Source organism: Anas acuta, chromosome 20 (genome assembly GCF_963932015.1).
Source record: "Anas acuta chromosome 20, bAnaAcu1.1, whole genome shotgun sequence".
Lineage (NCBI taxonomy): Eukaryota > Metazoa > Chordata > Aves > Anseriformes > Anatidae > Anas > Anas acuta.
In genome coordinates, this window is record NC_088998.1 from 7,438,937 (window position 1) to 7,454,008 (window position 15,072).

At 44.7% G+C, this 15,072-nt stretch overlaps 1 protein-coding gene across 3 annotated transcripts; it reads right to left on the reverse strand.

Moving 5' to 3' along the window:
• Positions 1-1,439: 1,439 nt before the first annotated feature.
• POMT1 (protein O-mannosyltransferase 1) lies at positions 1,440-15,023 on the reverse strand. Of its 3 annotated transcripts, none has more exons than XM_068656696.1 (21): positions 14,872-15,023; positions 14,377-14,498; positions 13,578-13,721; positions 13,184-13,290; positions 12,527-12,577; positions 12,020-12,166; positions 11,010-11,121; positions 10,342-10,407; positions 9,673-9,766; positions 9,052-9,207; positions 8,316-8,446; positions 7,972-8,067; positions 6,517-6,609; positions 5,349-5,445; positions 5,165-5,257; positions 4,546-4,666; positions 4,089-4,186; positions 3,461-3,574; positions 2,821-2,947; positions 1,999-2,176; positions 1,440-1,776 (listed from the first exon to the last, which is right to left on the reverse strand). In XM_068656696.1, the coding sequence occupies exons 3-21, from the start codon at positions 13,697-13,699 to the stop codon at positions 1,602-1,604; spliced, it is 2,178 nt and encodes a 725-aa protein (XP_068512797.1). In that variant the 5' UTR covers positions 13,700-13,721; positions 14,377-14,498; positions 14,872-15,023; the 3' UTR covers positions 1,440-1,601. The 3 variants fall into 3 exon arrangements, with proteins under 3 accessions (XP_068512797.1, XP_068512798.1, XP_068512799.1); XM_068656697.1 differs by having other exon boundaries at positions 14,377-14,494; positions 14,872-15,009; XM_068656698.1 differs by lacking the exons at positions 14,377-14,498; positions 14,872-15,023 and adding an exon at positions 14,238-14,350.
• Between the last annotated feature and the right edge of the window lie 49 nt (positions 15,024-15,072).

Sequence of the window (15,072 nt, forward strand, 5' to 3'; positions counted from 1 at the left end):
TGTTGTAGTTCAGTATTGGCTGAAGCTTTAGAGAAAAAAAAAAAAAAAACTGCTGTCAGCATGTCCTGGTGTCAATGCTGGATGTCAGTAAAGGCTGGTTAGCTAGTGAGCACCACACTTCAGCATTATAAAAATGTAATGCTCAAGAGAAGGCTATTTCCTAATGGCTACTGGGTGCTGTTTAGGTCAAAGTGACAGTTAGAGCATGAGATACTGCACTGAAGCACTAGTGATTAGTACAGCTTTAAGTAGTCACTAAATCTTACTTCCAATGACAGGTGTTTGCTCATAACTTCTTCACAGGGATAAGATCAAGGCAGCCTTGAACAGCAGTTGTTACGGCAGTAACTCTACAGTAAAAAGCACCCTGGTCTGTCTAGGGCTGATGTTCTTGGTCAGCTTTGATCTCGAGTGCAAGAGCCTGCTGCTGCAGCCAAAAAAAAAAAAAACAACAACTGTGGCAACAGTACTGTCTATCAGTGAATGCATGTCCAGTGCTATTACATATCCCCCATAAAAAGCCTCCCCAGTCCTTAATTTGCACCTTCTGCTCCGTTATGAATTCCCCTGCTGCTGCAAGTTAGGGCGTGGGCTGAGTTACCTGCACCGTTTCACCCTGAACATGTGTACACGTTAGAGCAGGTTTCCTGCATGATTAGTAGTTTACCTTGCTCAGAGTTCTCCCTGTGAGATCTGAGGTGTAACCCTGTAGCTCAGAACTAATACCCTGCTGCTAATTAATAGCAGGCCATAGGCATTAATAAAAGGGCTGCAAGGCCTCTGGATGTATTTGGCTTTGTCTGACTTTGTGGCTTGCCCTGGAACCTTGTTTTAGCTTGTTTAGCTTTCACAGCAATTTTCTAATGCCCAATTTATCTTACTTTTGCTTAACAGTATAAAAATTATGGTTATGCCACATGATTATACATAGAGAAAATTAACACGTTCTCTGCAAAATGACCTGCAAAATAATCTTACCTTAGTTCTTAGAGTAGAGAAATGTATCATCATGCAGCTGAGAGCAAAGGCACTGAAAGTGGGGGCACAGAATACGCTGTAGAGGAATACAGGCACGGTATGGTGCTGAAGAATGTAGCACCTATTACTGATGATTAAAAATGTGAACTTTGGAGCTGGCAAAAACCCGGGAGTAACAAAGAGAATAGGAAAGTACCCAGTATGATGAGGAGTGGCTGTTTGTAGGGACTTCTGTTGCAACAACGAATTGCAGACCAAAGTGTATAGGTGGTGGGAAACACACAAAATGGCCCCAAGTGCAACACAGAGCACGAAACCATCACCATACTCCCAGAAAAGAGGAAAACCCCTTACAATGTACTTTGCCCAGCAAAGGATCTGGGATACTGATAACTTGCTGTTGACTGAAATCCACACCCTTCAGACCCAGAGGGATGGGGGAAAGAGGGAGCTACTCTTACTATCTGTAAGAGTATTCTTTAATAAAAGATTTTTTTCCTAATTAGATGCAGATTACTAGCAATTATTTGATCAGCCTTTAAAAAAGACTGCAATACTAACAGCAAATTCTTGGCTTTGCATAAAAGGTGTGTTTCCTTGTGCCTGTAACAAGACTGGGAGTGTTACTGTTTTCGGATAAGGATGTTCCAGCTGTCCTTCCAGCGCAAGTCCTTAAGTTCAGCAACAGACAGCGAGGGCTCCCCGTAGGTCACAGGGCTGAATGTGCTGTAGACGAGGTACACTGACGAGAACCAGGCTACGATCAGTGCTCTGAACATGGTCTTGGGAAGCAGCGATCTGGGACGAGAGAAGGAAAGAGCAGTGAAGTTACACCAATGCTAGCTGAATGCTCCGTCCAAAAGGAAAGCGTAAATATGGCTTATCTTTTCTAAAGGAAGATTAAAGGGGAAAAAAACACACACAAAAACACAAAAACTCACTGCTTTCCTGCAGCAGCTTGCCAAGGTGCCAACCCTGGAGAAAAGACATGTCACTTGTCTATCTGTACAAATAAAATACCTGCAGAGATAATCGCTGAGATGCTGTAATACAATGGGAATCAGGAGAATCTGGAACGTGAGGGCAGGCAAGTAGTGGTACAGGAAAAGTGTCTTCTCCATCAGAAAGAAGGGCAGGTAATTCACAGCCCAGCCTCCAACACAGATTTCCCCAGCCGATACCCACAGCTGCCATGCATCTGTGGGAGACAGGAGAACATCTCTGACTTGGATCATCTCAAAGCACAGGCCCTGGAAATTAAAGTTTCTAAAAGGCCATCCATTTACAGTGTGTTTTCTTTTGCCTTGTTTTTTTTTTTACTAGTTTGTGGTAGTATGACTTTTAACTTTACCACACTTAAACTGAAGGGAATGGTTACAATTCTTTTTCCGTCCCTTTATGACATACCCATCAAGACAGAGTACGCCAACATGAAGCAGAATCACAGCATGTCAACAGAATATACTGCCAGAAAGGTCAGCATAAAACTGCCTGGCCACATGGAGGAGATGGAACCTCTGTTGGAAATACCGTATCTAAAATAAATCCCTCCCCATACAGCAAATATTTATTTCTATTATTTTTTATATCTGGCACAAAAGATCTCAGTAGAAAGTAAATCTGGTGCCTGGAGCTCTTTTACATCCAGGGAATGACTCAAATGCTATGCTGGCTGTAGGGGGAAAAAGGGGATGCTTTATACTTTTGTGTGTCCCAAATAAAAATGTCAGAGTTAAAGGGCAGGAAAAGGTAATTGCCAAGCACATAGTTGAAAAAAAAAAAAAGTGGTTTTGGGTCTGTTAAAGTTTAATAGATCAAAAGCCACCCCCAGTGGAGTCAGACCTTCAGGAATGTCATAAATTTTTCTCCTTCGTCGTACCAAGTACCACAGGGACAGACACACATAGATCACAGCAGCAACGTTAGCTGAAGCCCAGGTGAGAACGTTCCCAAGGAGATGGATCTGGGCCTGTTGGATAGAAGATGGTCTAAGCCAGAAGAAGGAATATGCTGCAGTTCTTTTAGGTAAGTTCAGATATTACCTACACATAGTTGCTAAATTAAACTTCAGCTTGTGCCTGGCTAGTAGTCTGATCTTTCCTGGAATGAAGCAAGCAGATAAACTTTGCTGCTTTAAGACTCTTTTGTGAAGTACAGCAGTTAAAATATACTATTGGAGATGAAATCGTCTTCTAAATGGAATTAGTAATGAAAACTATTAAAGTGCAGTTTTCCTTTTTTAAAAAAGTGCAAAATGGCATGATTTACTTAAAATAAATCACGGTCATAGTTGTATCACAAGACAAACAAACAAAAAGCACGTTCCCACCCCTCAGAAAAAGAATGTTTGCTTTGAAACGTTAAAAATTCTTGGCACAGTACCACCTCCTTGGCTGGAACTGCAACCCTGCTCGCACTCACACATGAACTGAGGTCTGCTTCCTTCACCAGGTTCACATTTTCTCCCACCTCTTGTACTTACACCAGAGGTCGGGTGTAGCCAGTAGGCAATATTTGTATCCATCGTGATCCAGTCAAGAGCAGAGGAGCTGTACTTATGCTCCGTGTCTTCATTTTTCAGTGTGAGTATCTTCCACTAGCAAAAAGTAAACAGAAGGCTTTCGGAATTAGAACGATGACCTAGACAGCAGGCATAGATGAACAACTTCAGATTTAAGATGGTAAGTTCCTAACCTGAGATTGGAGAATTATTTTTCATATTTCTAACTGGATATTTATTCATAAAGCTGTTTTATTTGTTCTTATATAATGAACTTTTCTTAGTGAATTTCTGAAATGTTAGTAAGGGGCATTGAGACTACTGACCTTACACAACACAATGCTGCAGTTCAGCTGCAGAGAACTTAGCATGCCCAACTGCTCCTCCTCCCCTTTCTTTTTTTTCTTTTTTTTTTTACACAGTTCTAACAGTAATGACAGTTGTGCTGTCATCTAATGCCCAAGTGCATTCATAATTTATTTTTTTTTTCGGTGAGGAAGCCAAACTACTCTATCAGCAAGGCAGAACCAAGGAATTCTCAGGTTCAGAGTCTGCAAAAATGCTCTGATTACTGCAGCAGAAGAAAGGATGAAGGGAATAGGAAGTTCACCTGTAATTCTGTGAACTTTGCCATGAAGCTGAGGTTTTTACTTATGTCCATCTGCGTGGGAGAGTGGAGTTCCACTTCCCTCTCTTTTTGCTCTTGGCCTGGAAGAAAACACTATGTCTCAGAAATAACATAACAGCTAGAAACCGAGAAAGGGGAACACCCATGTGTTATACCCTTAGCTCCTCACACTCCAGGATTTCAGCACTGCATCTGGGGGAGCTCTCTGAAGAGACTTGTAAGGATTCTGACATCGGGGTATAATCAAAGCCCACTGAAGGGCTGTCTAGACCCACTACTGTGTCTGAGTGTGGACATCCCCATGTCAGTGATCCTGGGAACATCCCCGCTCTGTCTCCAAGGTAATCCCACCAGACTGAGCCCTTCCACCAACGCCCCACTGCAGGAAGCCCTAGCCTTAGTCACAGAAATTAGCTTAGAGAACACAGCTGAGACGTACTTTTCCCATATCTGTGCTCTTCCACATTCCACACCATGCTCTGGTGGTAGCCTTTGGACAGCTTCTCTCCAACCACCTCTAGCTGCCGGTATCCCCACTCAGGTAAAGATGCTCCACTGAGCTGAAAGTGAAAGATGATTTTAAACTTACAGTCCTGCCAATCTGAACCTCAGGCTGGAAGTTCCTAGGCCCTGACTGAGCAGCTGATCACAGCTAGGAAATATGTGAAGAGTCACCATGCAATACCGTTTGAACAAATGCTACAGCCATAAAGTCAGTGATTCTGGCAAGCTTTGAGAAGAGATTCTTCACTGTTCCATCTGCTGTCACGTACTACACGGACTCAGCCCCAATTTCTGAGGCAATATTTAAGGCTCAGTTGTATACAATGGTCACAGCCTTCTCAGAAGCAGGACAGCTCTGCATGCTGTGAAAGAATGAAGCCATGAGTACACTCACCTGAAACACATGCTGCCCTTTTACCATACTGAGCAAGTTTATTGTTTTCTTTATTTGTTTTATGTGGTTTAGGCATTTTGGAGGAGTGAGATCAGTAGTTTATGAGATTAGGAATTGCATGGAGGAAAAGCTGTAGGCAAATAAATATAAATCCACTTACCTTTAGCACTGCAGAGGTGTTCACATGAACAAACCTCACTTCTGACAGAATTGTCTTCCACACATCTGTGTCAGACTCCCGATTTACAATTTCCTACAACAATGAGATGACTTCTGATTAGTATTTTGTCTCAGCTGTTTCTGCTGGAGAACGATGAGCTCCTCCCTTCCCTTTGACTACTCACCACTCTCCAGAGGTTCTGTGCTGGCATGGAGACGTTATAATCAATATAGCAGGAAACTTCTTGGGCGTGGGGGCTAAGAGGGGCAGCAACATCATGCCTGTAAGACAAGAAAAATCAGCATTCACAGATCCTCCAGCACTATTTTCCAAACCTGTTAAAAATAAATTGACCCATAAAGGTAGTGGATTGGCTTAGAGCAGATTCAGTAGTAAAGCAAATAACCCAAGTGAGCCATTCACACAGACTGCACTATTTACGCGGAAGGAGAACACTCCCTGCTGCTGAGAGCTGCCAGCAGCAGGCACAGAGGAAGCCAATGCAGACAACTGCCATCCTGGGCTGAAGAACAAGCACCGATTGTGACAAACAGAGATGCTGTTCACTTGGGTTTCCAAAAATGAACAGACTAGGTTTGGAAGGGGCATAGCAAAAGCCCAAGCTCAGGATGCCCCCCTTCCTGGTGTGCATGATATTCAAGTACAGGCTGACTCCCTCTGGGCAGCAGTCAGGGCACCATTTCATGCTGCAGCCTCTGCAAAACAGCCAAGAATCTGTGCCAATGAGCCACAGCACAATGAATTCCTGCACATACACATCCTCCTGACTTTCAGAGTGCACCCTATGTGCAGGTGGATGCCACCAAAGTCAGTGGAGCCATTACATGACTTTGTGTTAACAGTCACCCAAAACACTGCCTGAGTATTTTGGAGAGGAGGCAGTGAAGGAGGAGGGATGATGGCTCCCCAAGGGCACTCTGTATTTAGAAACCTGAGAATTATCACAAATTGTCAATGAGGCTGAATCCACCATTAGCCCTTCTAAAGGCCACCAGTACAGAAGACCAGAAACAGCAAGCAGGCGCTGAACAGGGTGTGTTCAGTGACACACACAATTGACTTGACAATCCAATTGTCAAATTAACTGCAGAAAAATAAATAAATAAAGCACAGGGCATCGTTTCCCTGGGGCCCAGGGACTGCCTGTCTAACTAACCATGTGAGGACCTTCCTAGCCCCACCATTTTCAGAATCCACAAATAACAAGGGTGTGTGCAGGGTATCTAAATGCAAGGGTCACTGCACTTCACCCCTGAGCAGTTATTCTGAGACAAAACAAAGCAGAACAAGCCACAGGTTTTGGAAGAGCAAGGGATAAGGGAAGGACTCACGTGTTGAGGTACCGAGTCGTGATGCCGTGGACCAGCTGCACGATGTGTCCGTGCCGGACAGGACGGGGTGGGTTACTCACCACCAGCTGCTGCCTGGTGGAGTGACACACAAGAAGAAGTGGTCACGTTCTTCTAAATAATGCAACCTTGTCATGAACAAACCATTAGGTCAAGGTGCTGCAGATAGGGACTGACATTCAGGCAGCAAGATGGGAAATCCAGACAATTTGTAGATTGTACCAGAATGGAAAGAAAAGCTCATCGTGGCAAAGGCAAGTTAAGGGCAGAATGACTCAAGGGATCAGTGCTGGGATACCGACACCCCAGCCATTCTGTCAGTGGTCTGAATCTAGGTCAGTCAGGAGCAACTTCAGATTATTCCCACCCAACAGCTGTTTGGTGGCCTCAGTGAGGTCTGACAGGTGTTCTTACTACAGCTGACGGCACTTTTGGCAGGATCACAAGACAGATCAATGACTGCCATTTCCACCACGGAGACTAAGCTCTCATCTTGCTTCTGGACAGGGCTAGTGCATGTTTTGTCCAGGGGGAACACTGCAGTTCACCTAACTGCTGCCTACACTTTGTTGTTCTATAGAAGAACTTCGCATCCTCCAAGGTTCATGGGAGTCCAGAGTTTGAAGCTAAGAAGATACTGGGTTTCTGTGGATCTCACAAGGAGTCTGGTAGAGTCCTCACATGAAAGGTTTGCACTATGGACAAACTTCCCCAGTGTGGGTATGATTTATAATGGCACACAGGCCTTTTGGTGGGACTGTTTATACAGTTTCCCATAAGAAACCTACAGAAGCAACTTTTTCATCAGTATAAAATGATATCACACAAAGGCTTTTACTGGCAGAACCGCAAGAACAAAGAGTCCTGCTCCTCGCTGACAGTGACAATGCCAAAACACTTTAGCACAAACCAAGCCCTCTCAGGCACAGACACCCACTTGGAATCTGTCCTGATGTGGCAGACTCTACAGCTTACCTCACACTTTCACTACAAAGAAATACTGAATCTGCAAAAGTGATTTCTCTTGTCTTCTGAGACCCATTCAAGTTTGATGAAATTCATCAAAACACTCTACTGCCATGGCTCCCACACTTCAAAAAGCCGAACTTCACTTTCATGCAAAGCACCTAAAGAGTTCCATCATCCTCATGACTCTTTAAAGTTCCCCTTGTGCACAGCACAGCCCATGTTCTGGCAGATGCAGTTCAGACAGAATTTCTGAGTCCTCAATAATGCTTCTAATGTATTGAGAACTGTGCAAATAGGCACCCTTACCAACTCTGCAGCTGAAATTACTTGTTCATGATCACAAATGGCCTGTAAATTCATACGCAGAGAATACTAATGTCCAGTCCAACCTGTGCCCTATTTAGGTTTTGGAAGTGCATTGAAGCTATGCTTACAGCAGCTTGGCATTTAAATATTTTGCATACTCACATTCCAGGATCTTTGACAATCCACCAGTTGTTCACATCCTTGAAGGGATAGCAGGTCACCTGCTGTTGATGGGAACTGCCTCGGCCATTCTCATACCTTTACAGAAGATTTAAAAAAAAAACACATGTGTGTAGCAGTACGTTTCTGTGCTCAACAGTCACTGCAACACAAACCACCACCAGATCACTGGTTCCATTCCTACACAGCACAGAGAATCTGTGCATTTCCAGTGTTCTCTGAAGGTTTAAGGAAGCCATTTGCAGGACCCAAACTGAGATACCTGCACTGTCAGATGAAGAACCATACTTTCACCCTAACAGTACAGAATCAACCACATTTCTCACCTGATGGGGTAAGTATTCGTGTGAGAATGGAGCCAACACTGCATGGGCTTGCCCAACACATTCCGGAGAGTGATCTGAGAGCCATAGGCCACCTCTAAGGGCTGACCCTGAGTGATTCGAGCCAGCCCACCCTGAGAAGCATAATGAAAGGGTAAGTGGAAAGAAGCAGCAACAACCCAGAGGCTGCATAAATTCTATTAAGAGTCACTTTTTACTTTAACATAGTTGTATCTTAGTATAATGCCTTCTCATCTGGTGTTATCTAGGAAAATCAATTCTTGAAGCACCCTACTCACCAGAAAGCAAACACATCAAAGCAAGTAACCCCTACAGGGTCTTTGGAAATATCCCTAAAGCCATACTATTTTAAGAGACAGACTAAACACTATTCTACTCAAAATCATACAATCCTCCTTTAGTTTATAAAGTCATCACTTAAGAGTTCAGCACTGTATCTACTTCTGTGGAGTTTCCTGTAGGAAAGGACAAACCTACAGCAGAAGACTGGACATATTGCTCTTGGTTCACTGGGAAAAGCTTTCATCTGCTATTAGGATTTCAGTCCTCATTGCTTCAACTTAAAGCAAGTACTAGAGCAGCAGGAAAATGACATAAAAGGAATAAATGTGCAGGATTACAGGAACGAGAATGCAGACCTTTCTTCTAAATGTGAACACAAGACAGACCATCCTCTCATCTCCCCTAAAAATTAATTTCACAACCACGGTTCATTTACCTCTAAGCTGGCTTGGAAAGCACTTGTCATAATCTGGTCATGAGGCCCAGAGCGATACAGCAAAGTCAAGTGAACATAGAAGAAGGACAGGTACATTGCCATGGGGATGATGATGAGGGCCAGTCCCCTAGCTAGAAAATGGCACAGTAAGGAAACCTAAAAAGAACACAGAGAACTCACTAGTTTCATGCTCCACATATTAAAAATCCTAAAAATGCCAGTGCATTTGGTTTGTTTTGTTTGCCTTTTTTTAAGTTTCCCTAACCACCCTCCTTCAGCTGTAACTCTGAGGACAGCTGGATAACTTCAGCTGAGGATTTGAACTGGAGCCAGCAGGAGGTCTGTGAAACACTACAGGTTTTGAGCGAAAAATCACCAAGAGGTGGATAAAAGCAGAAAAGCCAGCCATATATACACGTTTTTCTTAAACTTAACTCCATCTTCCCCAGCAACTGAGCTGGAGAACTGTTTTATGGCATGAGGGTTTGCAGGCCACGACAAAGAACGTTAGCGCAAAAAACAGCTACAGAGAGCATCGTTATCTGAGGGCTTGCAGGGCATCCAGCTGGCTCCTGTTCTGAAAAGTTACACACAATATATTTTGCATGTTGCACCACCTACGTTTGACAAGTTCTGGTTTCCTAACATGTGCCAGAAGTGGAGTCCTGCGATGGCCAAGAGCAGCATATAGGTAAACAGGCCCATATATTTCACTCTGAAACGAGAGCGCATAAAAACTGAACAGGGTTAAAAACTACACAGATTTACTACTATTACTTAACGCATGATGTAAACATTCAAACTTTCTCTTGGAACGGATGCATTTAAGTCCAAAGGCTTAGATTCAAGATAAGTGTGGTACAACAACATAAATAAGCTTCAAGACTTTAACACCAGATGATGTCATTTATTTGCTCATTGCATTAAATAACTGCAGTGACAGAGAAACCTCTTGATAACAAGGTGGCAGATCACAAAGCACAAGGTCTATAAATTCTGACTTACTGAAGCTTCAGGTAACGATGAGGGAGAGGTGAAATGCTGATGGTAACTTGAAACATAAAGCTATCTCCAAGAAACATGTTTTGCTCTTTCCTGAACCTTCTTATGCCCGGTATTTCTCACTGTGAATTGACATCCTCTCTATAGAAACAGTCTAACTCGTAAAAAGTCATAAAGAGGTCCACTCAGAAAAGCACCAAGAAAGAATCTGGAAAATCTGAAGCCCCACCAATACCTCAGATAGGAGGCAGGAAAGCAGGCAGGACAGACAGACATGCCGTCACTTACCCAACTGCACAAGAACAAGCCACTCCAGTCAACAGAAGCCAAACCCACCAACTTGCAGAGAAGGAACTTAAATAAAAGAACAAAGAAAACAATTGTTAAGGCAGTATCTGGGCACATTCTTAAGATCCTGAATTTAGGTAATTTGACTTGAAAAAAGCTCCTCTATTCCTTACTCTGAGGTATCTCATTCTGAACCTCCCAAGCCACAAACTCTCAGCACTGCCCTACAGGATGTTTTCAAATGTACCTCTCTGTATTTTGAAAAGCAACACTGAACACTACCTGCCTTCTGATACTAAAAATAGAAGAAATGCATTAAGTCACTTGCTGGCCTCTGCTTACAGAAGGTTTTATTTCACTAAAGATTACTTTAGTTTAACCTCTGCAAGGATCAGAGAATGTGTGAAATCACAAAAAGAGACAAGGATCTCTAGATTCAGTGCCTGTAATTGGTAACAAAAGGAGCATAAATAACCTATTATCCTCAATGTTTCTGTGGGTAGAAGGAAACTTTACAATATAAGATCTGGGTAGGCAAAGGAGTGCTCCCAGGGGATTTTATTTTTTATAACAAAATGACAACCTTGCTACCAGTTAAAACTGTCACAGTCTGTAACAAAGAGTCATCACAGGGTTACCCAGAATGATGGGAGGCAATCCAGCTTTACCTGTGCCTTTGCAAATTGTAGAACTTCAGGTAGGACAAAACCGCAAGTAGGATAAAAAAAATCAGTATGGATTCCAGGAGCATGAACCTTGACTGAGTGATCAAAGAGTTCTCTGTTGGAAAAGAAACAGACAAAATTAGAGAAACTTATCTGTAGGCAAGCGCCAGGTCAGACAATAACATCATTATGCTTGGACCTGCCCCTTCAAGGACAGCCAATTTATATGCAATTCTACTGGCTATAACAGGGAGGTGTTGGGTTAAAAGAATAAAAACCTTCCAGCAGGAGCAAAGTACGTGGCCAATAACTGTCTCCAAAGACAAAGTAATGGACAAGTAGCAGAGTCCGTCAAGAGGCAGATAAAGCTGCTGTGCTTGCCTACAAAGGCAAAGAAAATCAATGCTGGGAGATCCAGACATGTGCTTCTCATGGCAGCAAGAGTAGAGGCAGCGACCCAAGCAGGCATGATGACAAATCTTTAAGAAAAGGAGCTGCAAGGAACTGCTTTGTGCAGGATTCCCCAAACCAGAACCAGAGCAGCAGTTAGCTAGAAGTCTCTCCTAGTTCCTCCAGAGCACTAAAGGGCTGATGAAAGGCTCCTTCCCTTTCAGGCATCTTCCAGCAAAATCTCAGAAAAAAAACAACAACAACCAAGATGCACACACACCAGAACAGTGTCAAATGACGGTGCAAAGGCCACAAGCAGTTTGGAGATGAAGAAATTTGATGAGCTCCAACTGTAAGTGAGGTCATCCTGCTGTTATAAACCAGTAAACCTCTAAGGATCAGAGTACAGGACTCCTTGGATGCAAGAAATGTGGGTTCTGCGAGGCTGTTAAGGCTGCACACTTTGCTCAAATATGAAGGGAACTAACAGTATCTTGTAGAAAGTCTCAGCCCAGAACGGCAGCCACAGAGCTCTAAGGATGAGAGAGGCACAGCAGGGACTGACACAGGTCAGGACCATTCTCCCCCTGTATGAAGAGCAGGGTTCCAGGGAATAAACTTACCCAAGAGAATCAGCAGAGCACCTCCAAGCGCGGCACAGTGGGAGAACTGCAGTTCTACCAAGATCTGGTATGCTAAAGGGATACAGAGAGCACCAGCCAGCGCCGGCAGGAGTCGCAAGGACCAAACGGGAACGTTCATGCTATATTCTGAAATCAGAGATAGCAGTTACACACACAGATTTGGAAGATATTAATTGCAGAAAAGCCTGATCAGTACAGAACTCCTTACGACTATAACTACACTAAACAAGTTGAATTTAATTTCTACTTTTAGTACGTTATTGACAGGCTTGTACTGCTTAAACTATTTAAACTGATTTTAAAAGTGTGTGCTATAGAATCATAATGGCTTAAACTTCTGTTAGAGACCAGCATAACACTACTTTAAGAGGAACTGAAGGAATCACATAAATTATTATTTCCACTAGTAAGGCAAAAGTAGTCTGCCAGCCGCTGAAATACTGCTTTCTTCCCCAAAAGAATGAGACGGTGAAGATCAGTTCTTACCAGCTCCAATCCTGTTCCATAAGAAGTTTCCATCAAATCCTCCTAGGTAACCTGCAACATAAGCAACAATTCAGAATTTCCAGTGTCAAAACAAGTATAAAAATGAGTGCTAAACTAGTTCTGGAACCATTTCTTAAACACCAGTCATGAAAGCCCCAAAAGAAGATCGAAAAGGATCCTCTTTTCTACTGTTTTGCCTGCAGCAGAGCTTGATGAAGAATAGCATGAAGAACATAAACTGGGAACAACAAATTCTCAATGACACAGTGATATATTTATATTTAATCCCTCCTTCCCATGCAGACACTCTTATGTTGTGCACATCTCAGCTACAGAAAGGAACTCAGGCCCTGAAACTCTGCTTGTTTTCTACTCTTTCTGGTCACTAGCAATTCTCATCTTACTTTCCTCTTTATCCGAAGGACTGGATAGCAGTGAGGTAATGGATACATGGCTCCATCACTTCCCTAGTCCTCATGCAATAGCCCTGTGACAATACTAAATAAGGGAAATCCTAATTCTCTCTGCTTCAAGATCTCTCAGCTGCCCTGTGCTTTTTTCCCCAGTGAGAGGATCTGATAACTCATTTCTAACCAGCACTTCTCCCTTCCAGAGCAGCAGGCACTAGAGAGTTCTCAGTTTCAGGAGGCGCCCTACCTCCCAAAGCCAGCAGCATATGGCCAAAAGGTGGGCCGCTGTCATCGACAAAGAAGATTCTCTTCATGTAGAGGGAAACAAATTGGCCATAATAAACTTCATCAAAACTGAAACACAAGAGACAGAAACACATTAAGTCCAACTAGAAGTATCCTGCTGGCTACAGAGGGATTAGGGAAGGAAACACTGATCCACTGGCAGAAGGCTAAGAATATAAGGAAGCACCATAGCTTTGGCCCCCTTACCTTCCCCCCAGGGGTTTCTATTAGGGAGACATTATCACTTTACACACAGAGACTGACAGATCAGCTCTGCTCTGCCACTGCAGCATTCTTACTCACAAATACTTAAAAAAGTTGCGTTGGTCAAGTAGGAAGCAGACTGTTTTACTCACACCACAGCACGGGGATAGGAAAGCCCCCAGAGACGGCTTATTAACCCCATCACAGTCAGCACCACAAGGTTCACATTTATCTCCGCAGTAACCACAACTGGGTTCTTCAGAAATCCCAACATCCTGGCAAAGGTCTGTCCAAACCTTCAAGCACGAGCAGAGAAGCACAGCAGTCACCATTTCACTCAAAACCTGGTTGACAACCAGCATGCACGACTCTGCTCCTAGCAGCTCATGGCAACTGATCTTCTGAAGTTCTTTTTTTCACAATTATGTGTTTTCTGTTATATCTACAGTAGTAACTCTGAAAACAAAGTTACTAAACTACTGTCTGCCCACACACACCTAACTTTTCACTTGCCCTACTTCTCCATTCGTATAGTTTTCTGTCATCAACAGCAAGCTGGAAATTTTGCATATTCCTACATTGCTTCTGCAGAAACACAAGAGATTAACTCAAACCTATACTCTGCTGTTTGTGCTAGGCAAAACTTCATGCCCACTGATGTTACTGAGAGGCAAGCCACGTGCTCAGACACCAGACTGCTCAGGTAGCTTTAAAAAGAAAATAAATGGTTACTTCTTTACAAATTGAGTGTATTTGTTTGGTGGGTGGTGAGATGAGCCCACAAACATCCTCTAGCTAAAAAAGCAGGCTACCTGAGGGTGCTGCAGGAGTGTAGCACAGCCTAGTGGGGGAGCCCTGCAGGGCGCAGGAGGGAACTGTTGTATGGGCAGAACTGCTGGAAGTGAGGTGTGCTGTCAGGAACTGTAAGGAATCAGTGCTGCACCTCCTCACCTCACCGTCACCGCACGTTACTGGAACGAATCCTGCATGGCTTTGGTGGGGGGGCCAACAAAGCAGGACGTGAGCACATCACCACCACCAGATGCGGTGCCACTGTCCTGGTTCCTCGCTGCCTACAAAACACAAGCGCTGGTCAGCTCTGCTTCGCCCTGGGGAGCGGCGAGAAGCCCCCTGCCCACCCCTGGACAAGGGCAGGCCCTGGCACCCCAAAGACCCCCTGATGGGGACGCCCCCGCTCTGGGCCAGTTCCCTGCTCCCCGCAGGAGCACAGCACCGTCCCCAGCAGGCCCCTGCACCTCCCGCTGCCCTGTGACTGAGTGGGCAGCGGGCCCCAGGCCTCGCCCCCCTCCCCCCTTGAGTGAACGGGACCCCTGACCCCACACGCAGCCCTTGAGCTCTATGGGGCCAACGGGACCCAGCCTCGAGCCGTGGGGAGCGGGGCCACTGTCCCCACCAGGCCTCGCCCCCAGCCCCCCCGAGCCTTACGGAGCTGTGGGGGCGGCGGGAGCCCGGCCCCCGGCCCCAAGGGGAAGGCGGCGGCGGCACCGGGAGCCGGGCCCGAGGAGACGGAACCCCCCTCTCCCGGCCCCTCCTCCACACCTAAGGGGCGGTGCCGCGCCGCCGGATGTGACGTCAGACGCAGCAGGAAGGCGGCCGGGCGCGTTGCCATGGCAACGCCTGCCCACG

Excerpts from the sequence above, each read along its gene's own strand:
- POMT1 (XM_068656696.1), bottom strand. The coding sequence starts at position 13,699 with ATGTTGGGATTTCTGAAGAACCCAGTTGTGGTTACTGCGGAGATAAAT. Across the intron at positions 13,291-13,577 it reads TCCTATCCCCGTGCTGTGGT|TTTTGATGAAGTTTATTATG; the intron begins GTGAGTAAAACA and ends CTTGTGTTTCAG. Across the intron at positions 2,948-3,460 it reads GGCTACACCCGACCTCTGGT|GCCCAGATCCATCTCCTTGG; the intron begins GTAAGTACAAGA and ends TCTATCCAACAG.